We start from the raw sequence: 27,799 nt of genomic DNA, 5'->3' as shown, positions 1-27,799 counted from the left end.
CTCTTTTTTGGTAATTCTGTCTTTTTTTGGTAATTTTGTGTCTTTTTCAAATAATTTTGTGTCGTCTTTAGTAATTTTGTGTCTTTTTGTAATAATTTTTTGTCTTTTTGTTATAATTTTGTGTTTTTTTTTGGTAATTCTGTGTCTTTTTTTGTAATTTTGTGGGTTTTTTTGGTCATTTTGTGTCTTTTTTAAGTCATTTTGATACTGCCTTCAGTGGCCCCCAGGTAATTTGAGTTTGAGACTCCTGTCTTAGACTAAAGCCAAAGAAAGGGAAGGGAAGCTGGAAATAACTGAGACTGGCTTGTTTTGGTCTTTTCTTTGGGGTTTTCAACAATAAAAAAAATATAGCACAACACAGGCCCATCCTTACACTGAGACACAAACTTATTATACTTATTATAACACTCATTCAGAATGTGAATTTAAACAGTCTGTCTGCAGTAACAGATGCAGTATCTTGTCATTTTAATTATTTTTTTTTTTTACAGAACAAATAAAAACAAGTACAGCAACAAGAAGTAGAGTTTCTTTATTTTGGCAAATGAAAAATTACTGTTTCAGTAATCGTTGTTTGGGACGCTCTGAATCAGTTGCTTAGTCTGTGATTACAGTGCCCCCATTAGTTCAATTATCATAATGCACGGTTAGATTTGTGATTGAAGCTTTCTCTCAGTCAAACATATATTACATACAGTATCAACACAAACACACAGTGGCTCATTTTACACACAAACTCGACTCGACATGCCCTGCTCACCCCTGAGCTGAAACAAGGGGACAAACAGGAATAAAACCCTCCAAATATTGCACAAAATGGCAAAAAAGTTGTTTATAAAATTGGCCAAAGTGATTATAAGCTATGATTTGACTATATAAAAATGTATTTAAAACAAATAATTATTCACCTTTTTTTGTTTTTAAAATGAAAGCACTTGTGACTTATTACACATACAAATTTTCTTGTAAATACACTTGACAGGAGGATGGAAGAGCAACGACGGCCTGCTCTTTGGTTTTTTCAACGGATGGACGGATGCATGATGGGAACCACAGCAGCCTGTACAGCAAAGAGGTGGAGGAGAGACCAAACGCACAGAAGACAGTAAGTCGTAAAATCACAGCCGAGCTCAATCAGCTCTTGACCTCCTTCACCTTTCTCCAGTCAATATTACAGTGAAATCTCATATTTTATGGGTCTATAGTGGCCTGAGAGGCCTCTTCGGGGTGATCTGTTGGCTAGCTTGCTCCTCTTCCTGCAGGGCAGAACGGAAAGACTTGACTTTATCTGAAAGAAAAGAGAGAGAGAACATTAAATTAGTGGAGGAAACTAAGTAACAAGTATTGGAGAGACAAAATGACTAAAAAAAGACACAAACTGAGTAAAAAAAGACACAAAATGGCCAAAAAAAGACACAAAATGACTAGAAAAAATACACAAAATGACAAAAAAAAGACACAAAATGACAAAAAAAGACACAAAATGACCAAAAAAGACACAAAATGACTAAAAAAAGACACAAAATGACCAAAAAAGACACAAAATGACCAAAAAAGACACAAAATGACCAAAAAAAGACACAAAATGACCAAAAAAAGACAAAATGACCAAAAAGACACAAAATGACTAAAAAAAGACACAAAATGACCAAAAAAAGACACAAAATGACCAAAAAAAGACACAAAATGACCAAAAAAGACACCAAAATGACTAAAAAAAGACACAAAATGACCAAAAAAAGACACAAAATGACCAAAAAAAGACACAAAATGACAAAAAAAGACACTAAAATGACTAAAAAAAGACACAAAATGACCAAAAAAGACACAAAATGACTAAAAAAAGAAAGGAGGGAAGGAAAGGGGGGGTGAGGGAAGGGAAGAAGGAAGGAGGATAGAGGAAGGAATGGAAGCGGGAGGGATGAAAGAAGGAAGGAAGGAGGAAAGGAGAGGAAATCAGGAGGAAGGAAAGAAGAGAGAAAGGAAAGGAGATAGCGGAAGGAGGAAAGAAAAGAAGGGAAGGAGCGAGGAAAGGAAAGGAAGGAAAGAAAGAAAGGAGGGGCGAGGGAAGGAAAGAAGGACGGAGGATAGAGGAGGGAGGAAAGAAGGAAGTAAGGAGGAAAGAAGAGAGGAAGGCAGGAGGAGGGAGGAAAGAAGGAATAGTCAAAACAGATTGGGTCAATTTAACCCGGAAGGACGACAGGAGGGTTAATATAAAGCGTTACCTAAAAGTGTAAGTATTTAGTCAGGAGGCCCACGTGTTAAATGAGGTTATTAAATGAACATGAAGGGTTTTTACATTACCAACAGGACAGAAGAGTTTTACCTCTCAGCTCGGTGAGAATGTCGATCTTCTGATCCAGGATTTGTTCGAGTTGAGTTGCAAAAGACTCGACGTCGTAGTCCACCTCCTCCGTCATCTCCAGGAGCACCTTCTCGTCTTCCAGCCAGCGAATCGACTCCTGAAAAGACAAATGAACACCTCCTTCATAATGCAAGACATAAAGAGAGCAGGAATACATATCGGCCTTAATTGAATTTCAAAAAACACATTAAATCAATTAATAAGTCAGCCTATTACCACCTTAAAAACACATCAAGAATTAAAGGGCTTATGTCTCAGCAAGATTTAGAAAAACTTGTCCATGCATTTATCTTTAGTAGACTTGACTACTGTAACAGTGTAACAGTAGGACTAGACAAGGTGAAGCAGTGTTTAGTTTTTATGCACCAAATCTCTGGAACAAACTCCCAGAGAACTTGCGGTCTGCTGCAACTCTCAGCTCTTTTAAATCAAGTCTGAAGACTTTTCCGTTTCCATTTTAACCTGTAATTTTTATTCATTCGCTCTTAAATGTTTTATTCATTCACTTTTTTTTAAAAAATTCGCTTTTAAATGTCTTCTAATGTGTTTTATGTATTTTAATCTTGCCCCTGTAAAGCACTTTGAATGGCCCTGTGTCCGAATCGTGCTATATAAATAAACTTGCCTTGCCTTAAATTTAAACTAAAATAGACATTAGAATTGGACCCATGTTTTACACATTTGATCGAAGAAGTTGCACACTTTGCGTGAGTCCCTCTGACTTTTCTGAGTTGCCTTCATTCCTGAAGTCTTGGACTGTACCTGGAAAACTGCCCTGTGGTCCTCCAGAACCTGCTCCTCCATCTCCACCAGCTGAGAGACGGCTTCATGGAAAGTGAAGAGCTGCGGGGAAACTTCCTCCTCCTGCAGACAGAACGGCCATGTTGGTTTTTACATCAGGCAGATGTAAGGCATCATCAGTCAATGAGTTAATACGGAATTGTCCAAAAAGTGAAAGTGAGGAGCATTTATGGGTACAAGTCAGGAACTGGCCTACTTTACTTATTTCAAGGGTGCTGAATCCAAAAAAAAATGGTTCCCAAGCGAAATTTTGAGTTTTTGACCTTCTCATTTGCATATCAATATGGCGGCCGTTGGTCGTTGGACCATTTCCCCTTAGTTTTTTGTAAGTAGGCAATCAAAGATGAGGAAATTAATTTTCTGGATCTATAGTCTAGAGTCAGAGCAAGGATATAGTGGAGGCTCAGTGCCTTTTTTATGTATATTTATATATATGCAAAATACCAACTTTTAAGGTGAAATTAAGCATTAGTTGCGTGGTTTTTTTAAGGCCGACATAAATATTCAATCAATCACTTTTAAATGTTCCAGTTGGTATTTTGCATACATATATATAAATATACATAAAAAAGACACTGAGCCTCCACTATATCCTTGCTCTGACTCTAGACTATAGATCCAGAAACTTAATTTCCTCATCTTTGACTGCCTACTTACAAAAAAACTAAGGGGAAATGGTCCAATCACTGTGCAAGATGGGCAATTTGGTGGCCATTTGATACAAATTAGAAGGTGAAAAACTCAAAATTTCGCTTGGGAACCATTTTTTTGGACTCAGCACCCTTGAGATATGTAAGGTAGGCCGGTTCCTGACTTGTACCCATAAATGCTCCTCACTTCTTATAGGAGGCCTTTATTCTGAAATCCGTCTAGACCAGGGGTCTCAAACTCAAATTACCTGGGGGCCGCTGAGGCAGTATCAAAACGACCAAAAAAAGACAAAAATTACTTAAAAAAGACACAAAATGACCAAAAAAAGACACTAAATTACTAAGAAAAAGACACAAAATGACAGAAAAAAAACTAAATTACTCAAAAAAGACACAAAATTACCAAAAAACGACACTAAATTACTAAGAAAAAGACACAAAATGACAGAAAAAAAACTAAATTACTCAAAAAAGACACAAAATTACCAAAAAAACGACTAAATTACTAAGAAAAAGACACAAAATGACAGAAAAACTAAATTACTTAAAAAAGACACAAAATTACCAAAAAAGACACTAAATTACTAAGAAAAAGACACAAAATGACAGAAAAAACTAAATTACTCACAAAAGATACAAAATGACCAATAAAAGACACAAAATGACCCAAAAAATACACAAAATTACTTAAAAAGACACAAAATTACTAGAAAAAGACACAAAATTACCAAAAAAGACACAAAATTACCAAAAAGACACAAAATTACTAAAAAAAAAAGACAAAAAAAGTACCAAAAAGACACTCTTTTTGTTAACGTCGTCATAGAAACAAGTGAAACAAAGCTCCAGCTTGCGCAATAAAGGGACCTTCCACACACAACACGGTAAACTGCCATTTAAATAAAACTTAAAATAAATTAAATAAAAAGGTGAGGGCCACAAAATATCGTCTTGAGGGCCGCAATTGGCCCGCGGGCCGCGAGTTTGAGACCCATGGTCTAGACTATTACTGTTCTTACATTCTGTTCACAGAGCAGCTTGAGATCGTCTCTCTGAGGAGAACTCCCGACTCCCCACTGAGCCTCCAGCACCTCCAGCTGGTTGATGTGTCCTCCCTGACGGATGTCTATGGCTGCTGCAGGGTCCACGCTGAGCTCCTTCACTCTGAAATCACAACAGGACAGTTTATAACTCCAGCTGAGCTATCAGAGGCAGCAGAGTGGCTGGTAGTTAACATGCAATATGCAGATATGTTGCTGGTGGAAATGCTGAAAACATGCCAGGGAATAAAAGTAAACACAGACGGATTCCATGCAGGTTCACAGGAAATCAAACCTGGAAAATAAAAGCAGGCTTAAAATAAATAACAACTGATTGGGGGAAAAAGCTGTCAATGCAAAATTAAAACAACAACAAAAAGTCAGAGGCATTATCATCACGATAATTCTAGTCCTCAAAGAACTGTCACTAGCACTTATTGATGCACTAATTATTATTGCACTATACCTTGATTGTTTGTTTTTACTCTTCCTGTAAGTCGCTTTGGATAAAAGCGTCTGCTAAATGACTAAATGTAAATGTATCATCCTACTGTAAGATATACTGAACATATGTTTGGGGCCACAGTCATGAGTTTGGTGGCTTTCTAGTAAGTTGTTATCTTTAAATATCTCCTTCAGACTTCTTCCAAGATACTCAGCTTGGAATAATAACTAATTTTCAACCCCCAGCCCCCTTCTGCATGTCGCAATCTTAAAATAAATAATAAAATCTTGAGATTTTGACATCAAGTTACTTTCCCTCAATGAAAAAAAAAAATTTTTAAAGTTTCAAACCTGACCACATTTGGCTCCAAACTAGCTGTGGTGTCACAAAGTCATGCCTATATGAACCTTATGTTAAACTCAGATTTAAGGAATCTATCAGCCCCATTCACACCTGATATTAACATGTAAACAGTATATTGATAATGACATTACATGCAGTTTAGCCTTTTGTACACAGCAAAAAAAGAAAAGTTGGGTGAACTCAAAATTTCAAGGCAACAAACTTCGATAAAATTCCAAGTTGGACAATTAAACTAAATATTTTAAGTTTTGTTTTTGAGTTTGCTCAACTCTGAATTCAGATTTTTGTCAACTCAATTGTAAGTTGTACCAACTTATAATTTTACATTGTAATAACTTTTAATCCTTACTTCTGCTAACTTCTGCAATGTGCTGAATTGGCACGATTGTAACGCTGCTATGAAATGTCAGCTAATGTTGCGACCACAATTTTGAGTTAGCATTGATACGCTAATGGCTACTCTTGTAGCTGTAACAAGCAGCGCCGCTAGCATCAGTTAGCCGCTAGCATCAGTTAGCCACTAGCTTTCGCCGCTTTCCCGCATTTCCCAACAAAGAAATAAGAGTTATCAGAACTATTGTCCCTTGTTGTGAACCCCAACTTAAAGATATAAGTAACAACAACTCACCAACTTGTTTTTGAGCAGACAACTGGCTTCCTTTGTTGTGCTAACTTACATTATTGCCCTAAATGTCAATAATTTATATTTCCAAGTTAAACCAACTTAAATCACTGTTTTAGGCCAAAAAATACAAGTTGGCTTTTTTGCAGTGTATTAGATTTATCAGCCTTGAACTAAAATATACTTTCTGTGGCTCTAAGTGACTTGGCGTAACTTCTGAATGGACAGGAAGCAACAAAAAAGTCAATGAGTGATGTGGTAATGTGGTGGTAACTTGTATAAATGGATCGTACTCATAAGTAGGAGAGAGCTCAGAGCGCCCCCCTCCTCCCCCGCTCTGAGAGAAGGGAATATCTGAGGGACTAATCCCAAACTCCTTTACTCTGAAACATGGCAGGAAGAAGAGAAGAAGAGGGTCCAGTTATGTTGTGCAACTGTTCTCACATTCATTTCATTTAAAGCTTTATAAAACAAACAAAAACCAAAAATCCGTTTTACCTGTTGGCGTATCTTAGCGTATTCAAGGTGTTTTCACATGACGCCATCCCAGGAGAGATGGTTGCAATCTGTGCAGGAAAACATCCAGAGAGTTAAAGAGTTAGTTCCTCCGTCAGCAGCAGGAACAGGAAACTCAGCTCAGCTTCAGTCTCACCATGCAGGTTCTGGAGTTTTCTCCGATGAACGAGTCTCGCAGCACTTGGGTTAACTTGCTGGCTCTGAACGGAGTGTGAGGTTTGTTCCTGCCCAACGCTCGAATGCACTCCTGCACACAGACAGACAGACAGACAGACAGAGAGACAGACGGACGGACGGACGGACAGACAGACAGACAGACAGGTACATAATCAGTGGATGTGGAGAGCAGCACAGTAGTTGCAAGAAAATCCTTAATTAAATATTTGCAGATTCCAGTTTCTGGAATGTGAGGATTCAAAGCCAAAGTGTTGGCATATTGGTACAGTTAGTTTCCTTCCAGACTAACTCTGACATGTCTTATCCTGTCACTCCAAAAAGCACACAAACTTTTGAGTAAACAAACACAATGTAGACTGTGCACATCATCCCCCTCCCACCTCTGATGATGAGACTGTTAATGTGGAGTAAATCAAATATAGCAGTAAAAAGTAGTAAATACTCCAATCACTATAACACTATTCCATTTATTTTAAACACAACTGTAAATGACCTTCAGCAAGGTTCCTATTTATGTTTTTGTGTGATATAGCTTGTTTTTTCATGTTTGTACATTTTCAAGGTGTTTTACAATGTTGTGATGCTTTTATTTTGAAACGGTGTTGTCCAGTGTAAAACGGGTGCTTTCATTTTGAAAGGTAGTGACAGGAAATAACTGGTAGAACGGTTAAATGAAAAAACGAACGGTAAATAATAACGAGTGCGTAGTAATTCATATAAAGTTGATATAAAGTATCTAAAGGCTTCTATAGTGGCTGACTGACAGGACACAAGATTTGTTAGAGTTTATTTTATTCTGTCATATATATTAGTGGCTATATTTGTTGTCTTAACTATAGTAAAAGTGCTTGTTAGCTCTAGTGCTAATGATAATGTTTGCTATTTTTTTCAAAATAAAAGCACTGCTGCGGTGATATTGATTTCTAATTTCTTGGTAACCTCACGCGGGCCGCCCAATGCCCAGCTCTGCTTTACGGTAAAGTCCCTGACAGACAGGAAGTCTTTCAGTAGAGAGGAAGAACCTTTAGTGCCAGCAGGCTCTTGTTGATCTCGGCTCCTTCGAGGCGAGTCTGGCGGTCGGCGCTGGACGTGTCCGCCCCTCTCTCGTTCCCCGCCAGGTCAATCAGGGAGAACTTCCCATGCATCTTCCCCCGCCGACGGAGGATGATCTGGAAGACGGCGTGGCTCCGAGAAGAGTGAGCGTTCGCCGACGTCTGACCGGAAGTCCTGAAGGAGACGCAAAGAGACATGAAGTCCAAAGGTTCAGAACCACACTGCAAAAAAGCCAACTTGTATTTTTTGGCCTAAAACAGTGATTTAAGTTGGTAAAACTTGGAAATATAAATTATTGACATTTAGGGCAATAATGTAAGTTAGCACAACAAAGGAAGCCAGTTCTGCCCTACAAAGTCTAACTGCAGTAACTACACAAAGGGCAAAACTGAGAAAAACTGCTTTAAAGTTATTTTAGTTGTGTTATAGGTAGGTAAGTGATATGACACTTATTTCTACATGTATTGATGATGTTATTTATAAGCTCAAAGATCATGACGATTTATTTGACCTTTGAACCCAAAAATGTTGTAACTGCACTCTGGTTTTGCTGTAAAAGGTCCTAATAGTAATGCAAAAACACAGTAACTACAATGTTGTTGTCTTCTTTCACCTTTTATATTTTGTTTTCAGTGAATAAACGTTTTAAAACTGATTTTATAATATTCTTATATAACCGGTAAGTATATATATTTTTTAGAAGCGGTAAGTGAACTTACTGCAGTCTGCTTTGGTTTTGAGTTGACTTTTGTAGTTACTGCAATTTTAATATAATTATTTAGCTGAAATAAAGCAAAATTGAAATCTAAAACTTTGTCACAAGATGAAACAGACATCAAGGAGTTCATTTTTAGTTATAACTCATTTTCGACCAAAAATGGAGTTACTGCAGTTAGCCTTTGTAGGGCAGTGTTGTCTGCTCAAAAACAAGTTGGTGAGTTGTTGTTACTTATATCTTTAAGTTGGGGTTCACAACAAGGGACAATAGTTCTGATAACTCTTATTTCTTTGTTGGGAAATGCAGGAAAGCGGTGAAATTCAGTCATTAGCGAAAGCTAGCGGCTAACTGATGCTAGCGGCTAACTGATGCTAGCGGTGCTGCTTGTTACAGCTACAAGAGTAGCCATTAGCGTATCAATGCTAACTCAAAATTGTGGTCGCAACATTAGCTGACATTTCATAGCAGCGTTACAATCGTGCCAATTCAGCACATTGCAGAAGTTAGCAGAAGTAAGGATTAAAAGTTATTACAATGTAAAATTATAAGTTAGTACAACTTACAGTTGAGTTGACAAAAATCTGAATTCAGAGTTATGCAAACTCAAAAACAAAACTTAAACATTTAGTTTAATTGTCCAAGTTAAAATTTTATCGAAGTTTGTTGCCTTGAAATTTTGAGTTCACCCAACTTTTCTTTTTTTACAGTGCAAGCGTCTGCTCTGCTGCTGTTTTATTCCAGCGGTCGTCTCTTACCTGCAGCTGTTTCCCACTTCGATGAGTTTGAGGACGTCCTCTGTGCACTTCACCTCCCTCTCCTGCAGCCCCACCACCTGCACCTGCTGCTTCCCGTCCTCCAGGACTCGTAACTTGGCTTTGCGGTTAAGCAGGTCAAACACCTTTTTAGAAATGAAAACACAAATTAGTTTAGTGTTTCACCTGAACGCTCAGCAGCTTTACTGTGCCCGTCTAATGTTCCTCAAAGTTTTAGAGGCAACACCAGAGCCAGCCCAAGCCTCCATGGGGCTCTAAGCAGAATTAGATTGTGGGGCTCTCTATTTCTGTCAATAATATTGATTGCTGATCATTCACACACCTACTACTTGTTTACATTATCCTATCGTCAGCCTGTCTTTACACATTAATGGGGGTGGCCCAGTTAATAACATAAATAATAACAATGCAATAATCATACAAATAATGCCAATGATTGAATGATGTCCAGGGTGTCACATATGTATGGTTTTTAATCTAAAAATGTAGCATATTCAACTAGAAGAGCGAGCTAGGGTTGATTTACACATCGTTCCAAATGGTAATACATTATATAAAAAATCTATATTATATATATTTTACTAAAAGTGGCATCTGGTTTATTATTTTTGGCTTCAAAAAACTGTGACAGCAATGTGCAGAAATAAATTGTAGTGCAAGAACAACATTAAAGTGCAACAACAAATAAAATCACTTAGAAACATCTATATATCTATATATATCAAATAACATCTTTACTTCTTGAATAAGTCAACCAGCTCAGCTTGACTTTTTCCCCATTGACTAACTGACTGTCTATAGGTAGAGTGATAATGGTAACTTTGGCCAACATGCCTTTTGGGGAATGAAAAGTTCTCGCCAATAGGCAGTGGCCCTCTGATCACCTGCTCAGTCCTGTCTAAATCTGAGAGGAATAATAAATATTTTTTTTGAATTGCTCTTGGGGGCCCCCTAGTGGCCACGGGGCCCTAAGCAGTCGCTAAGTTCGCTTATGCCTTGGGCCGACTCTGGGCAACACAAACTCAGTCTGAGTAAATAAGTTACTAATCATGTTAAAAAAAAAATACTTGCCTTCCCGCTGTAAATCTCAAAGAATGTGGCAAAGATTTGGAGATCTAGCTTCTTGTAATTTGGCTTCTTTATCATTAGAAAGACATCTCTGGCTGCACAAGGACAGAAAAAAACAGACTTTAATTTTGTGATATTCAGTGAGCAGCAGTGAAGATACTGTAGAGTTTCTGTCCTGAGACACTGACCAGACAGTGCATAGATCCCTTTAGAGCAGTCCTGGTTCTTTCCGGAAAAATCACCTCCCATCGTCTACAGATTAGAATACAGCAGGACGATTAAAACTGGAAAAGTTTTAAGCTTTCAAACATAAAAAAGTTTTGAATCGAGGACTCACATGTGTTTTTCCGCTCCCAGTTTGTCCGTAAGCGAAGCAGGTCGCCATCCCTCGCTCAAAAATGGTTTCAACCAGCGGCTGAGCAGTAAACCTGGAAGAAGAGAAAAAACATCCAGTGTTCAATATTCAATAAATAACCATGTGTGTAAGTTGTAGAAAATATATACACTACTGGTCAAAAGTTTTAGAACACACCAACTTTTCCAGAATTTAATTGAAAATGATGCAGTTTAATGTCTCAGTGTACTCTGAAATTAATGCACATTTGCCACATTTAAAATTCTTTATTGAGCATGATAGTGTTTTGAAAGTAAAAAAAAGATTCAAAATCACATTTTATGTTGGACTAAAGGACTAAAAAAAGACACAAAATGACTAAAAAAAAGACACAAAATGACAAAAAAAGACACCAAAAGACACAAAATGACCAAAAAAAGACACAAAATGACCAAAAAAGACACAAAATGACTTAAAAAAGACACAAAATTACGAAAAAAAGACACCAATAGACACAAAATGATTAAAAAAAGACACAAAATGACAAAAAAAGACACAAAATGACTTAAAAAAGACACAAAATGACGAAAAAAAGACACCAATAGACACAAAATGACCAAAAAAGACACAAAATGACAAAAAAAGACACCAAAAGACACAAAATGATTAAAAAAAGACACAAAATGACCAAAAAAGACACAAAATGACTTAAAAAAGACACAAAATGACGAAAAAAAGACACCAATAGACACAAAATGATTAAAAAAAGACACAAAATGACAAAAAAAGACACCAAAAGACACAAAATGACTTAAAAAAGACACAAAATGACCAAAAAAGACACAAAAAGACACAAAATGACAAAAAAGACACAAAATGACAAAAAAAAGGAAACAAAATGACCAAAAAAAGACACAAAATGACAAAAAAAGACACAAAATGACAAAAAAAAGAAACAAAATGACCAAAAAAAAGACACAAAATGACAAAAAAAGACACCAAAAGACTTAAAAAAGACACAAAATGACTTACAAAGACATGAAAAGAATTCAAAAATGGACAAAATAGCCCAAGACTCCATAGAGTTAAGTTGTTAACCCATTTCTTGTTCCCTGAAAAAGGCCTACTTGTATAATTCTGAAATGTACATTATTTTCCAGTTTTGGTTAAGCTTACCTTTTTTTATTTACCTCTGGCAGTTCACCACTTACCTTTGGACCCTTTCAAGCTGTTCATTTGACTTGAACTGCTTGAATTTCAATAAAAAACTGGAAAAATTTGTGTGTTCTAAAACTTTTGACCAGTAGTGTATGTGGAACAATTCTTGACGTTTTTCAAAAACATTTTTATTCCAACAGTTTGTGGCACTTTTTATTTCCAGTCACTTTTGTCACAGTGGTGTAGTCATTGCCCCTTTACTGGAAAAGTGACATCATGACTTTGAAAAAAGGGATTTTTTAAAATTAAAATGTCCTCTGTGAAGTGTAACCAAAAATTCAGTTCAGCTTCAGCTTCAGTTATTCCACAAATTGTTAGTTCATTCATTCATTTAACCCATTTAAGGCGGGAAAGCATTACCGCATTTCTACCATTAAAACCAGGAGCGATGTTGCGTCACTCTACCATTAAGGCCGGGACAGAGGATATGTCATTTTGTAGTATTTGTAGTTTTTTCCACCTATTCTCGGTCTCTTGGCCGATGAAATACATCAGAACATGATCAGAATACATGTGGGAGTGTCGCAATGCATCATGGGACTTTTCCAGAACTTATAAATCATGGAGGAAGACGACTATAGTGGAGGCATATCTATATATATATAGATAGATAGATATATCTATGAGTGGAGGAGTTCAGCAGTAAGTGACGGAAGAGATCTTGATGAAAACAGCGCCGATGATTTTATTGCTGATCTGGACTTTGAACCCTCGGAACCAATCGACCGACATTTATGGATGAGGAATATGTTTTTAGACGACATATTTTCACAGAAGAACAGACAGATTTGTGGCCATCTGGAGATAATAATATTATTAATAATATATTAATATTAATAATAATAATAATTGATTGTGATAATGATATAAGAAATCATGACTGTTTATGTCTTATATTACTTTATGCGTCGTTGAGTACCCTGAAAAGTGCAATATATAAAATGTTTTATTATTATTTATTATTATTATTATGATAATTATTATCATTTTTATTACAGTAGGCTAATGAGAACTATGTCTATTTCTTCCAATGGTCATATCATGTTTGCATCTTGCTAATGGGCATGTATTAGTATTATGCATAGGAATTTTTATTTAGTCAAATGTAACATTTGCTGAGTTTGTTGATTTTTTAAAAAACTTTATTGAAGGTTTGGACCAACAAACTCAACTTTGTATGAAAGCCACGGGTATAAGCTCTCAAATACTTTTTGAATTTCATTTTTATCTGCTACAGAGGCTGAAAAATCTATTATTTAGTAGGTGTTGAATTTCCAGAAAAACTTCAGGTTTTAGGGGGTCATTTGAAAATCGCCCAGAGATTTTCCAGGCATTTTTTCCCAGGCGCTTTAGGCCTTAATGGGTTAATAATTATAATAGTGAATGTGTTATTTGATTTTGAATCTTTAAGAACACGGTACCTGTAAACCATTTCATTGGTGGAGTTTTCATCGAAGGCGTAGTCGAATCTGAAGGTTTGGTTCTCCAGGTAGCGGGTCAAGTCGACTTTCTGTTTGGGCTCATGAACCATCACCACGTCTTTACTGGGAATAGTGATCACATCCAGGTCCTTTGTGGACAACTCTGAAGAGTAACAATCGAAAAAAGACAATATTTTCCTTTATTTTTACCATTCATGTTCATGTGTAAACTCTTGCAACAGTAAGCGAAACTGTGTTCAGACAGAAATGGAGGCGACTTTAAGAGCTAGCAGGACTGCAGACAGTTAGCTTGTGTTTCTGTGTAAACACACCTGACTGAAGCTACTCTTACCTTTCTTATTGAGCGGACGTGCACGCACACACACACATATCCTGTGCTCCTCGATCTGAAACGTTAAAGGTAGAAATTATTGTACTTTGGGTCATCTCTCAGGACATTCAGGCCTCTCATGTGCTGCAAATAATGCTGCAGTGCAGACATTAGAATAGAACTTCTGATTAGACAGCCAACCCACTTTATTATTATTATTACATTTATTACAGACAGTTTCACAAATATTAATTATCGGCTTGTTTCAGCTCTTCATTGAAGCCATGTGATGTTTCAACCATTTTCTATAAAATATTTTAGATGTCTTCTGCATTATTAGCCTGATATACACTACCAGTCAAAAGTTTTAGAACACCCCAATTTTTCCAGTTTTTATTGAAATTCAAGCAGTTCAAGTCAAATGAACAGCTTGAAAGGGTCCAAAGGTAAGTGGTGAACTGCCAGAGGTAAATAAAAAAAGGTAAGCTTAACCAAAACTGGAAAATAATGTACATTTCAGAATTATACAAGTAGGCCTTTTTCAGGGAACAAGAAATGGGTTAACAACTTAACTCTATGGAGTCTTGGGCTATTTTGTCCATTTTTGAATTCTTTTCATGTCTTTGTAAGTCATTTTGTGTCTTTTTTTGGTCATTTTGTGTCTTTTTTAAGTCATTTTGTTTCTTTTTGTGTCTTTTTTTGGTCATTTTGTGTCTTTTTTTAATCATTTTGTGTCTGTTGGTGTCTTTTTTTGTCATTTTGTGTCTTTTTTTGGTCATTTTGTGTCTTTTTTTAGTCCTTTAGTCCAGCATAAAATGTGATTTTGAATCTTTTTTTTACTTTCAAAACACTATCATGCTCAATAAAGAATTTTAAATGTTGCAAATGTGCATTAATTTCAGAGTACACTGAGACATTAAACTGCATAATTTTCAATTCAATTCTGGAAAAGTTGGTGTGTTCTAAAACTTTTGACCAGTAGTGTATGTGGTATATTGAGAAATGTTGAGTTCAACTAAAATCTAAAATAAAGTTTTAACAAAAATTGAATACACAGCATGAGATTATAGTAACTAGTGGGGTTTAGGCGGCCAAATCTCAGAAGCCAACACACAAAAATTCTGTAAAAGACTAAGCTTGTTATGAATAACAACCTCTATTTTGGCTAAATATTTTCTATGTTAACCCATAAGAACCTATGGTGACACGGTGTCACAAACATTTTAAATGTTCTAATAATGTTCATGTATGTTTTCTCAAGTACATAAGTGTGTTTTTTAGTGATCTACAGCTACAGTAGCTTGTTGAGAAGCTGTCCAATGAGGTATTGTTATTTATATTTATTTATTATCGATTTATTATTATTTTGTTACTTAAAAACAAATCTGAAATGGAATTTGTTGTCTAACAGCACTATTAAAGTCAAAATTTTGATATATGTTATAGAGATGAAAACAAAAAAGGCAAATGGTTATTTGTTTTTATTGATTTAATATTATTTTGTTACTTAAAAACAAATCTAAAAAATAATTTATTGTTCAACAGCACTATTAATGTCACCATTTTGAAATATGTTGTGGAGATGCAAAGAAAAAGACAAATTTGTGTTTCTGTAAGCAGAAAATGTGTCTATTATTATTATTATTCATTTAAAAATAAGAAATACCATAAACGGCCTATGTAACGTTTATGTCACAATTAAAAAAAAACTAAAAAAACATCAGAAATGTATTCTACGTGGTCCACTTTGGTATTTCCCCTATTATTTTCCTTTTTAAGGATTACTGGGTCTGGGTTCTTATGGGTTAAAATCACTTCTCTGATGTGTAACAACACCTGGATGCCTGGTGATTTTGGAGGAAATGGACAGAACTAGATGTCCTCTCACCTGGTGATTAAATGAGACACTTGTTTTATTAATATTATTAAGTTAATCACAGACTTACCAGGTCGTTGCTTGTTAAAGGCCTGTAGTCCAGGCTGGCTCTGAAGTCTCTGATCATACACATGATTTCATAATTTGGTAAATTCACATCCACCTCCTGAAACGGAACAAAAAAAACAAAATTATCATATTAAACATAGACCCAAAAAGCCAATAAAGCCTGTGCATTATCTTTATTTTACTGTATGTGTGTGTGTGTGCTTTTTATTCATTTCAATTCTATTCAATTGGCTTTATTGGCATGACGTAACAATGTATATATTGCCAAAGCAAGCATCAGAAAAAAAGATAACAAGATAAGGAAAGCAATATTTACAATAGATTATTATAATTCTGTTATTCATTTTAAAAGAAAAGAAAAACTAATAACAATAAAAGAAAGCAATATTTACAATCATTGAATTACAATCAACATATAATTTATACAATCTAACTGTCTAACAGCAAAAAAAGAAGAAAAAATAAAATAAAAACTAAAAACAAAGGAGCGTTCTCCTCACCTGTGCTCTCTTCTCTCTGAGCTCCTGCTGCTGAAGTCGCCTCTTCTCTCGTTTCTCCTGCAGTTTCTCCACTTCTTTCACACAGTTTGATTTCCTCCGAGCTGGAAAGAATGGAGCAAAATGATCAAATTTAATTAAAAATCAAAAAACAAATGATCATTTTCTCGATTGTTACTTACACTTTAATATATCTGAAAGTAACAAATTCAGCATTAAATGTCCCAGACAATGGCTGAGCCCTGGAACTGGCTCACGTAATGGCATGCAGCCATTGTTATTATGCTTTTCCTGCTTTGACAAGACAAAATGTTTTTTGTGAAAAGGGTCAATATTGAATTAATCCAGCCCTGCTGATCAGTAGGCTCTATGATGTTGTGTCATTTATGCACATAAAGTCATGAAAAAAATTATTAGACCACCCTTTTTCTTCAATTTCTTGTTCATTTTAATGCCTGGTACAACTAAAGGTACATTTGTTTGGACAAATATAATGATAACAACAAAAATAGCTGATAAGAGTTTAATTTCATAGAGCTGATATCTAGACATTTTCCATGGTTTTCTTGATGATGATTTTGGTTATTATCAAGAAAACCATGGAAAATGTCCAGATATCAAAGTTTTTACTTATACATTAATTCTGTTGGTGGCCTTATTCTAGCGGAGGAAGTACTCAGATCTTTATATCTATATATATCATTTTTATATAATCTAATCCTTTCAGGTGCTTTTGAAGGTTTCAAAATGCTTTTGAGTATTAAACCTGAATATCTACAGTACAGGCCAAAAGTTTGGACACACCTTCTCATTCAATGTGTTTCCTTTATTTTCATGACTATTTACATTGTAGATTCATCAAAACTATGAATGAACACATGTGGAATTATGTACTTAACAAAAAAGTGTGAAATAACTGAAAACATGTCTTATATTCTAGTAAGCAAAGGGTGGTTACTTTGAGGAATCTAAAATACAAGACATGTTTTCAGTTATTTCACACTTTTTTTGTTAAGTACATAATTCCATATGTGTTCATTCATAGTTTTGATGCCTTCAGTGAGAATCTACAATGTAAATAGTCATGAAAATAAAGAAAAACGCATTGAATGAGAAGGTGTGTGTCCAAACTTTTGGCCTGTACTGTATCTCATTTTTATATAATCTAATCCTTTCAGGTGCTTTTGAAGGTTTCAAAATGCTTTTGAGTATTAAACCTGAATATCTATCTGCGTACATTTATGCTAATTTCAGCCACAGCCGAGAGCTAAAACAAGCACTACAGTCTGAGTGGAGAGTCGAGCCAGAGAGCGACTGAAAGAGCCTTTGAGGCTCTCACAGCTGTGAGGCTGCATGACATCACTGACTGTGACCTCTGCAGCGTTACACTGCCAGGAAATAACTAAACACTCTGGAAACTTTATAGTACAACAGAAAACAGAAAACAATCTAAAGTGGAGCCTGTGTGTGGACTTGAATAAGTCAAGTCAAGTCAAAGTTTATTTATAGACATTTAAAAACAACCTCAGTTGACCAAAGTGCTTAAAACAGTTATTAAAATAGAATAATCGATATGTTTATATGTTTTTGTCCATTTTTGAATAATTTTCATTTCTTTACATGTCTTTGTAAGTCATTCTGTGTCTTTTTTGGTCATTTGTGTCTTTTTTTGGTAATTTTTTTGTCTGTTGTTGTGTCTTTTGTAGTTATTTTGTGTCTTTTTCTGGTAATTTTGTGTCTGTTGTTGTGTCTTTTTTAGTTATTTTGTGTCTGTTTTAGTTATTTTGTGTCTTTTTTTTTGGTCATTTTGTGTCTTTTTGTCATTGTTATGTCTTCTGTGTTTTTTTTTGGTTATTCTGTCTTCTCATTTTGTGCCTTTTTTGGTCACTTTGTGTCTTTTTTGGTCATTTGTGTCTTTTTGTGTTTTTTTTAGTAATGTTGTGTCTGTTGTGTCTTTTTTAGTTATTTTGTGTCTTTTTTTGTCATTTTTATGTCTTCTGTGTTTTTTTTTGTGATAATTCTGTCTTCTCATTTTGTGTCTTTTTTGGTCATTTGTATCTTTTTTGTGTCTTTTTTGGTCATTTGTGTCTTTTTGTGTCTTTTTTAGTTATTTGGTGTCTTTTTATGGTCATTTTGTGTCTTTTTTGTCATTGTTATGTCTTCTGTGGGTTTTTTTTGTTATTCTGTCTTCTCATTTTGTGTCTTTTTTGGTCACTTTGTGTCTTTTTTGGTCATTTTGTGTCTTTTTTGTCATTGTTATGTCTTCTGTGTGTTTTTTGGGTTATTCTGTCTTCTCATTTTGTGTCTTTTTTGGTCATTTTGTGTCTTTTTCAAGACATTCAAAGATTTTGAATGCTTAAATATCATCTTTGCCATTATTTCATGTGCTAATGTGCCCCTCTGATTAAACACTGGCCCCTCCTTGGCCCCCACAGTAAAACTGGTCTAGAACCGCCATTGCTTAAAACCAATTAATAGAACCTTAAACTGGATCCTAAAATGTACAGGTAGCCAGTGCAAAAGATATAACTAGTGCCAGGTCTGATCCAGACGGAGAGGCTGTGTTACCGTTCTGCTGCTGCAGCAGCGACTGGTTGAGGGCGGACTGGGGAGCGATGGCGGGGGGAGGGGGCTCCGCTGCCTGGCTGTGCTGGCTGGGACGGGCCCGGGTGGTTCCCACTGCTGCAGCTGAATAAAAACAAACACACACACTTATTTTACCTCTACTGGGATCTATCAAAATATATATACACTACTGGTCAAAAGTTTTAGAACACACCAACTTTTCCAGAATTTAATTGAAAATGATGCAGTTTAATGTCTCAGTGTACTCTGAAATTAATGCACATTTGCAACATTTAAAATTCTTTATTGAGCATGATAGTGTTTTGAAAGTAAAAAAAAGATTCAAAATCACATTTTATGTTGGACTAAAGGACTAAAAAAAGACACAAAATGACCAAAAAAAGACACAAAATGACTAAAAAAGACACCAATAGACACAGAATGATTAAAAAGACACAAAATGACCAAAAAAGACACAAAATGACAAAAAAAAGACATCAAAAGAAACAAAATGACTTAAAAAAGACACAAAATGACCAAAAAAAGACACAAAATGACCAAAAAAAGACACCAAAAGACACAAAATGACCAAAAAAAGACACAAAATGACCAAAAAAGACACAAAATGACAAAAAAAGACACAAAATGACCAAAAAAGACACAAAATGATTAAAAAAAGACACAAAATGACCAAAAAAGACACAAAATGACAAAAAAAAGATACCAAAAGAAACAAAATGACTTAAAAAAGACACAAAATGACAAAAAAAGACACCAAATGACAAAAAAAGACACAAATAGACACAAAATGATTAAAAAAAGACACAAAATGACCAAAAAAGACACAAAATGACAAAAAAAAGAACACCAAAAGAAACAGAATGACTTAAAAAAGACACAAAATGACAAAAAAAGACACAAAATGACAAAAAAAAGACACAAAAAGAAACAAAATGACTTAAAAAAGACACAAAATGACAAAAAAAGACACAAAATGACAAAAAAAGACACCAAAAGAAACAAAATGACTTAAAAAAGACACAAAATGACAAAAAAAGACACAAAATGACAAAAAAAGACACCAAAAGAAACAAAATGACTTAAAAATGACACAAAATGACCAAAAAAAGACACAAAATGACAAAAAAAAAGACACCAAAAGAAACAAAATGACTTAAAAAAGACACAAAATGACCAAAAAAAAAAGACACAAAATGACAAAAAAAAGACACCAAATTACTTACAAAGACATGAAAAGAATTCAAAAATGGACAAAATAGCCCAAGACTCCATAGAGTTAAGTTGTTAACCCATTTCTTGTTCCCTGAAAAAGGCCTACTTGTATAATTCTGAAATGTACATTATTTTTCAGTTTTGGTTAAGCTTACCTTTTTTTATTTACCTCTGGCAGTTCACCACTTACCTTTGTACCCTTTCAAGCTGTTCATTTTCCAGAATTTAATTGAAAATGATGCAGTTTAATGTCTCAGTGTACTCTGAAATTAATGCACATTTGCAACATTTAAAATTCTTTATTGAGCATGATAGTGTTTTGAAAGTAAAAAAAAGATTCAAAATCACATTTTATGTTGGACTAAAGGACTAAAAAAAGACACAAAATGACCAAAAAAAGACACAAAATGACTAAAAAAGACACCAATAGACACAGAATGATTAAAAAGACACAAAATGACCAAAAAAGACACAAAATGACAAAAAAAAAGACATCAAAAGAAACAAAATGACTTAAAAAAGACACAAAATGACCAAAAAAAGACACAAAATGACCAAAAAAAGACACAAAATGACCAAAAAAAGACACAAAATGACCAAAAAAGACACAAAATGACAAAAAAAGACACAAAATGACCAAAAAAGACACAAAATGATTAAAAAAAGACACAAAATGACCAAAAAAGACACAAAATGACAAAAAAAAGATACCAAAAGAAACAAAATGACTTAAAAAAGACACAAAATGACAAAAAAAGACACCAAATGACAAAAAAAGACACAAATAGACACAAAATGATTAAAAAAAGACACAAAATGACCAAAAAAGACACAAAATGACAAAAAAAAGAACACCAAAAGAAACAGAATGACTTAAAAAAGACACAAAATGACAAAAAAAGACACAAAATGACAAAAAAAAGACACAAAAAGAAACAAAATGACTTAAAAAAGACACAAAATGACAAAAAAAGACACAAAATGACAAAAAAAGACACCAAAAGAAACAAAATGACTTAAAAAAGACACAAAATGACAAAAAAAGACACAAAATGACAAAAAAAGACACCAAAAGAAACAAAATGACTTAAAAATGACACAAAATGACCAAAAAAAGACACAAAATGACAAAAAAAAAGACACCAAAAGAAACAAAATGACTTAAAAAAGACACAAAATGACCAAAAAAAAAAGACACAAAATGACAAAAAAAAGACACCAAATTACTTACAAAGACATGAAAAGAATTCAAAAATGGACAAAATAGCCCAAGACTCCATAGAGTTAAGTTGTTAACCCATTTCTTGTTCCCTGAAAAAGGCCTACTTGTATAATTCTGAAATGTACATTATTTTTCAGTTTTGGTTAAGCTTACCTTTTTTTATTTACCTCTGGCAGTTCACCACTTACCTTTGTACCCTTTCAAGCTGTTCATTTGACTTGAACTGCTTGAATTTCAATAAAAAACTGGAAAAATTGGGGTGTTCTAAAACTTCTGACCGGTAGTGTAATTTTAGTTTCATTTAATGTCTCATATTAGAATAATTTATGGTTGTCTTTAGAGCAAACTTACCTCTGTTCTCCCGTGGAGGATTCTCAGCTTTTGGTATTGCTGTAATTCGTTTTGTCTGAAAATATATGAAAAAAAAGGCTGCACCATAAACCATTTGTAGAGCAATGCATAGACTGTATAAGGGAAGTGGATATAGACCAAGGTTATAATAGTTTTAGATTTTTCATTAGTTTTAGTTTTAATTTCGTTGTGAATTTTTGTTTTCAAATTCAGTTAGTTTTAGTTAGTTTTTAGAGTGAGTTTTCTAGTTTTAGTTTAGTTTTTAGTTTTTGAAAATGCTTAGTTTTAGTTTAGTTTTTATTAGTTTTAGTGTTAGTTTTAGTTTTTTTGTAATGGGCTATATGTTGGGTGCCAGATTCAAAGAGGTCATAATAAATGTTTCCTTTATTTCCTTTGGTTTATCATCTCAGCCCCAATAAGGTTATTAACTCTTACAGTTCTGGGTGTTTTGAATTTTGGTTCTAGTGTAAACATCCCAGTCTCAGTAAACATATTCACCATGTGTTGCATGTTCAAATAGAAACACTGAATTATGAATGAAAAAAGTTGACAAAAACGAAAACTAAGGACATTTTCACTATAATTTTAGTTAGTTTTAGTTAGTTTTGTAACCAACCAATACAGTTTCAGTTAGTTATCGTTTTTTTAAAAACTCTAGTTTTTATTTTTATTTCAGTTAACGAAAATCTTTTTTCAATTGTAGTTTTCGTTATTTCGTTAGTTTTCGTTAACTATAATAACCTTGATATAGACTCTGTGTCTGAAATGTGAAGCCAGTGCAGAAGTTGCCTGGTTGCCCAACCTTTAAATCTGCCGACTCAACAGAGCTGAGCGATCCATCTGGCGTTGTGACATGAAACAACGTTTCCCATCAGCTGTGCGATGGAAACACGGAGGAGTGAATGATGACCGCTATGGATATGATAGACGCTGCTATCCAAGCTGTTTTAACCCATTAAGGCCTAAAACGCCTGGAAAAGATGCCTTTAAAACCTTTGGGCGTTTTTAAATAACCCCCTAAAACCTGAAGTTTTTTTCTAGTAATTGTATGTCTTTTTTGGTAATTCTGTGTCTTTTTTTGGTAATTTTGTGTCTTTTTTGGTAATTCTGTGTCTTTTTTGGTAATTCTGTGTCTTTTTTGGTAATTCTGTGCTTTTTTAATAATTTTGTGTCTTTTTTGGGTAATTCTGTGTCTTTTTTGGTAATTTTGTGTCTTTTTTGGTAATTCTGTGTCTTTTTTGGTAATTCTGTGCTTTTTTAATAATTTTGTGTCTTTTTTGGGTAATTCTGTGTCTGTGTTGGCCCGCGACTTTGTCCAAGTTTTACATTTTGGCCCACTGTGTATTTGAGTTTGACACCCCTGGCATATACAGTGACGTTAACTGTCGTTGGATTCAGGTGGATAAATTAATCTGTCGTGATTTGCTAGAGAAAAAATCGAATCTCTCTTCCAAACAGAAATCAGTTATAATGGACGCAATGTCAGACTGAAGATTTAAAAGTGTAACACGTTTCTGCTTTAAACCAACATTATTTCTCGGGACTTTATGGTTTTGGGATTGATGGGAGCAGACCTTGGGTAGTTTGCTGGTTTTGGCAGCGTTGGATGGAGGAAGAGGAGCCTCAGGACTCTGTGGGATCTCCTCATCTGGAGCAACATCTGGATTCAGAGCAAAGACGCTCTCCAGGTCAATCTGAGGAGGAAACAACACCAGATTATTATTATTATCATCATTAGTAGTGCAGTGCCTGTTTAACCTCCTGGGACCCTGCGTCCTCATATGTGGATTTTAGGTTTTATGGACCTTATATTTAATTCTGCTTAACTATGACATGTTGTCCTCAGTAGTACACACTCTAGAAAAAGCACAATACATCAATTAGTGTAAAAATCAGATGGCAGCACCTTGCTAAAGTCAATCAACAGCTTATCCCCAGAAAAAAAGTGGACCAGGTACAAAATCTGATCAGATTTTATGGTTAAAAACTTCTTTATTTGTGCTTAATAATGTTTGTAGTTTGATATTCTGTGCAAGTTTGACTATTTTTAGCATTAGCAACAAGCTACGACTGCTAATCAGGAAGTACTCATCTGAGAACGAATAGACTTTTATTATCGTTCTTCCAAAGAGAGGGTGTAAATGTAAGGAAATAAAAGTTTTATACACTGGTGAATTAATTGTGTTATACAGTAAAATTAACCGATTTGTTTTTTTTCAAAAACTACTTCCTGTTCAAAGACATTGCTTAGTTTTTGTACTTATGTCCTACAAATCCAAAATATCAAATATCTAGGAGAAACTAACAATACATACCAAACAAAAGCTCGGGTCTCAGGAGGTTAATGTTTTTTTTTCCTGTCGTACACAGTATTTTCTTCTATTACTATTTGCACTGATGTTGAAAAGAAATCACCTGCTGTATTGATGTTTTTTCTTCTTTCCTTCATTTTTTAAATTACATTTCAAATATTTTTTTGGCCCCCAAAGAAGAATGAAATGACTTTCAGACTTTCATTTAGTCAAGCAAAGAGTTTTCATGGAAAAAAGCTGTTGGATCGGGGATTTTTTATTTTGTCCAGAAAAGCATCAGTGACATTTGATTATTATTATTATTATTATTATTATTAAGTCCATTATTCCTTTGGTCTTATGCAGTCTACTCAGCAGTTTGATTGAAAAAGTTTCAACTTGTTTTGTATCATGCTTAGCTGATATTTCCTGATCCGACTGACTAACCTTCTAGATCATAGGTCTCAAACTCACGGCCCGCGGGCCAATTGTGGCCCTCGTGACGATATTTTGTGGCCCCCACCTTGATATGAAAGTTTAATGTGAGTTTTATATGAATGGCACTTTACCGTGTTGTGTGTGGAAGGTCCTTTTGATTACTATCTTTGGTAATTTTGTGTCTTTTTTTAGTAGTTGTGTGTCTTTTTTAAATAATTTTGTGTCATTTTTAAAAATAATTTTGTGTCTTTTTTGGTAATTCTGTGGGGGTTTTTTGGTAAATTTGTGTCTTTAAAATAATTTTGTGTCTTTTTTTTGGTCATTTTGTGTCTTTTTTGGGTAATTTTGTGTCTTTTTTAAGTAATTTTGTTTTTTTCTGTCATTTTGTGTCTTTTTTGGGTAATTTTGTGTCGTTTTAAAAATATTTTTGTGTCTTTTCTGGTAATTCTGTGGGTTTTTTTTGGTAAATTTGTGTCTTTAAAATAATTTTGTGTCTTTTTTTGGTCATTTTGTTTCTTTTTTGGGTAATTTTGTGTCTTTTTTAAATAATTTTGTGTCATTTTTAAAAATAATTTTGTGTCTTTTTTGGTAATTCTGTGGGGTTTTTTTGGTAAATTTGTGTCTTTAAAATAATTTTGTGTCTTTTTTTTTGGTCATTTTGTGTCTTTTTTGGGTAATTTTGTGTCTTTTTTAAGTAATTTAGTTTTTTTCTGTCATTTTGTGTCTTTTTTGGTCATTTTGTGCATTTTTTTCCGTAATTGTGTGTCTTTTTTTGGTAATTTTGTGTCTTTTTTGGTCATTTTGTGTCGTTTTTTGGTAATTTTGTGTCTTTTTTGTTCATTTTGTGTCTTTTTTTGGTCATTTTGATGCTGCCTCCAGCGGCCCCCAGGTAATTTGAGTTTGAGACCCCTGTTCTAGAAGAATAGTTTTACTAAAGCAAACATGTTGTCTGTTAATTCCAACTTGTTCCAGGCATTATTGTGCACTCGACACTGAAACATGGAGCTGCTCATGTTTAAACCGGCACATATTTTGATGCTGATTTCTTTAAATCTTAGTCATTGTTGCTCTGGGCGATCTTTGTATCTTCCTGGTCTGGTTTAACCGTTGTAGAGCATTTTATTCTCCATATATAAAACAAACCTTCATACAAAATAACATGCATTTGTAAAGCTGACTTTCTAAAACCTAAAAGCATCAAAGGACCTTTCCATTCAAACATGCATAATAGTCCTATCAGACGCCCCACTGGACCCAGTCAAGCTTTTGTAGCGGGAAACAAACAAGCAGTAGTGCATTTTTCTTATAAAACATGTCATATTCTATCATATTAACATGTTTGAAAGCAAACAATATCTCATTGTACACAAAAGGAACCCAGAATGTTACATTGTATAATAGTTTAACTCTATGGAGTCTTATAGGGCTATTTGGTCCATTTTTGAATCCTTTTCATGTCATTTTGTGTCTTTTTTGGTCATTTGTGTCTTTTTGTGTCTTTTTTTTGGTAATTTTGTGTCTGTTGTTGTGTCTTTTTTAGTTATTTTGTGCCTTTTTTGTCATTTTGTGTTTTTTTTGTCATTGGTGTCATTTATGTGTCTTTTTTGTGTCTGTTTTAGTTATTTTGTGTCTTTTTTGCTCATTTTGTGTCATTTTTGTGTCTTTTTCAAGACATTCAAAGATTTCGAATGCTTAAATATCATCTTTGCCATTTTTTCATGTGCTAATGTGCCCCTCTGATTAAACACTGGCCCCTCCTTGGCCCCCACAGTAAAACTGGTCTAGAACCGCCACTGTTTGAAAGATAACACACACACAAAATGTACAGAAAAAAAACATTTTTTCGGAGGCTATTTTGTCCATTTTTGAATGTCTTTTTGAGTCTTTGTACGTCATTTTGTGTCTTTTTTGGTCATTTGTGTCTTTTTTTGGTAATTTTGTGTCTGTTGTTGTGTCTTTTTTAGTTATTTTTTGTGCCTTTTTTGTCATTTTGTGTTTTTTTTTTGTCATTGGTGTCATTTATGTGTCTTTTTTTGTGTCTGTTTTAGTTATTTTGTGTCTTTTTTGCTCATTTTGTGTCATTTTTGTGTCTTTTTCAAGACATTCAAAGATTCTGAATGCTTAAATATCATCTTTGCCATTTTTTCATGTGCTAATGTGCCCCTCTGATTAAACACTGGCCCCTCCTTGGCCCCCACAGTAAAACTGGTCTAGAACCACCACTGTTTGAAAGATAACACACACAAAATGTACAGAAAAAAGCCCATTTTGAGGAGGATCTTTAGGTGGCAAAAACAAAAGTTATTGTCAGCTCTACCTCTTTCCCTTTGGTGTCTCCATTCTCGATCCACTCCACCGTCACACTGTCATTGTCCTCATGCAGTGATGTGACCATCGCCTGGTGTATCCGTCCTGCAGTGAGAGGGAGAGGGTGGAAAGAGATGCTATAAGGCCTGCTCACTGCTGTAGTCTGTGTCTGCTTTAGCCTTTAAATCACAGGAGGCACACATTAGCATAATCAATGAGCCGTGAACTGAATGCTATATCATTTTCATGCAGGACGGGAGTATAAAATCTAACATTTTTAGGCTGCTGCAGACTCTTAAATGTGGATACTGAGATGCTAATGGGTGTGGCTCAAGATGGATGATGATGGAGGCTTCCCCCCCTGTCAGTCACAACTTCAACAGCTGCATCAACTGGCGGCTAATTGCAGCCTTATCTGCACATTTGTGCTGTAAAAAAATAAGCATTAGATGCATTTTAGTGGCAGTCAGACAGACAGAAGGAGGGTGGAGGCCCCATCATGCAGACATCCATCAGAACCAGGATGCTCGGGCCACTGCTGCCTGATGCACTGCAGCTAATAGTAACCAGGCTGTAGGAGGGTCAGCCCTGGTGCAGAGGAGAGGGCAGGTGTGGTTTTTTTTGGCCGCACAGGTGCACGGACCGGCCCGCCCTGCAGCCCTGCAGCCCTGCAGCCGCGCAGCCCCGCTCCCCGGCCGGCGTGAGGCTGCTCCAAGCACCGGCCACACCATAAATCATACATTTATGCTCGTTTTAATTCGTTATTTTTTATTTCTTTGCATGCAACGTCACGGTGAAATGATGCCAGCCAGCTAGCTTAGCGGTAATGTTAGCTTCTCTCATCCGGAGCCGCCGGATGGAGAGCGGTGTCGGTCTGTCACTCTGTGTCGGTGTGTGTGTGTGTGTGTGTGTGTGAACGTACCGTCGCTCCGTTTGATCTCCACGTAAATACCCACGAAGATCTTCCCGAACACGCCGGACATGTCTCCTCGTGGGGTGTTTTAGTGTGTGTGTGTGTGTGTGTGCTGTCTCAAGTTGTGTGCTGCTGCAGAAAC

At 35.1% G+C, this 27,799-nt stretch overlaps 1 protein-coding gene across 1 annotated transcript; it reads right to left on the bottom strand.

Annotated features, from left to right (window-relative positions):
* Positions 1-517: 517 nt before the first annotated feature.
* Positions 518-27,799, bottom strand: LOC131992176 (kinesin-like protein KIF2A). Its single transcript, XM_059357658.1, has 21 exons — positions 27,667-27,799; positions 26,755-26,849; positions 23,283-23,402; positions 21,709-21,763; positions 18,906-19,025; positions 16,341-16,441; positions 15,842-15,937; positions 13,917-13,971; positions 13,565-13,727; positions 10,929-11,019; positions 10,780-10,843; positions 10,595-10,686; positions 9,506-9,648; positions 8,002-8,206; positions 6,939-7,049; positions 6,785-6,852; positions 6,580-6,669; positions 4,836-4,980; positions 3,128-3,229; positions 2,327-2,462; positions 518-1,288 (listed from the first exon to the last, which is right to left on the bottom strand). The coding sequence occupies exons 1-21, from the start codon at positions 27,725-27,727 to the stop codon at positions 1,200-1,202; spliced, it is 2,202 nt and encodes a 733-aa protein (XP_059213641.1). The 5' UTR covers positions 27,728-27,799; the 3' UTR covers positions 518-1,199.

The sequence above is a fragment of the Centropristis striata genome, chromosome 19 (assembly GCF_030273125.1).
Source record: "Centropristis striata isolate RG_2023a ecotype Rhode Island chromosome 19, C.striata_1.0, whole genome shotgun sequence".
Lineage (NCBI taxonomy): Eukaryota > Metazoa > Chordata > Actinopteri > Perciformes > Serranidae > Centropristis > Centropristis striata.
The sequence above is the reverse complement of the archived record's forward strand: the minus strand, read 5'-3'. Positions and strand labels throughout refer to the sequence as shown.

What these genes read in the sequence shown, in the direction of transcription:
- LOC131992176 (XM_059357658.1), bottom strand. Translation starts at nt 27,727, where the DNA reads ATGTCCGGCGTGTTCGGGAAGATCTTCGTGGGTATTTACGTGGAGATC. An exon ending in GGAGATCAAACGGAGCGACG is followed by an intron (nt 26,850 to 27,666) that starts GTACGTTCACAC and finishes CTCTCACTGCAG; the next exon opens with GACGGATACACCAGGCGATG. An exon ending in AAAACTCCAGAACCTGCATG is followed by an intron (nt 6,853 to 6,938) that starts GTGAGACTGAAG and finishes TTTCCTGCACAG; the next exon opens with ATTGCAACCATCTCTCCTGG.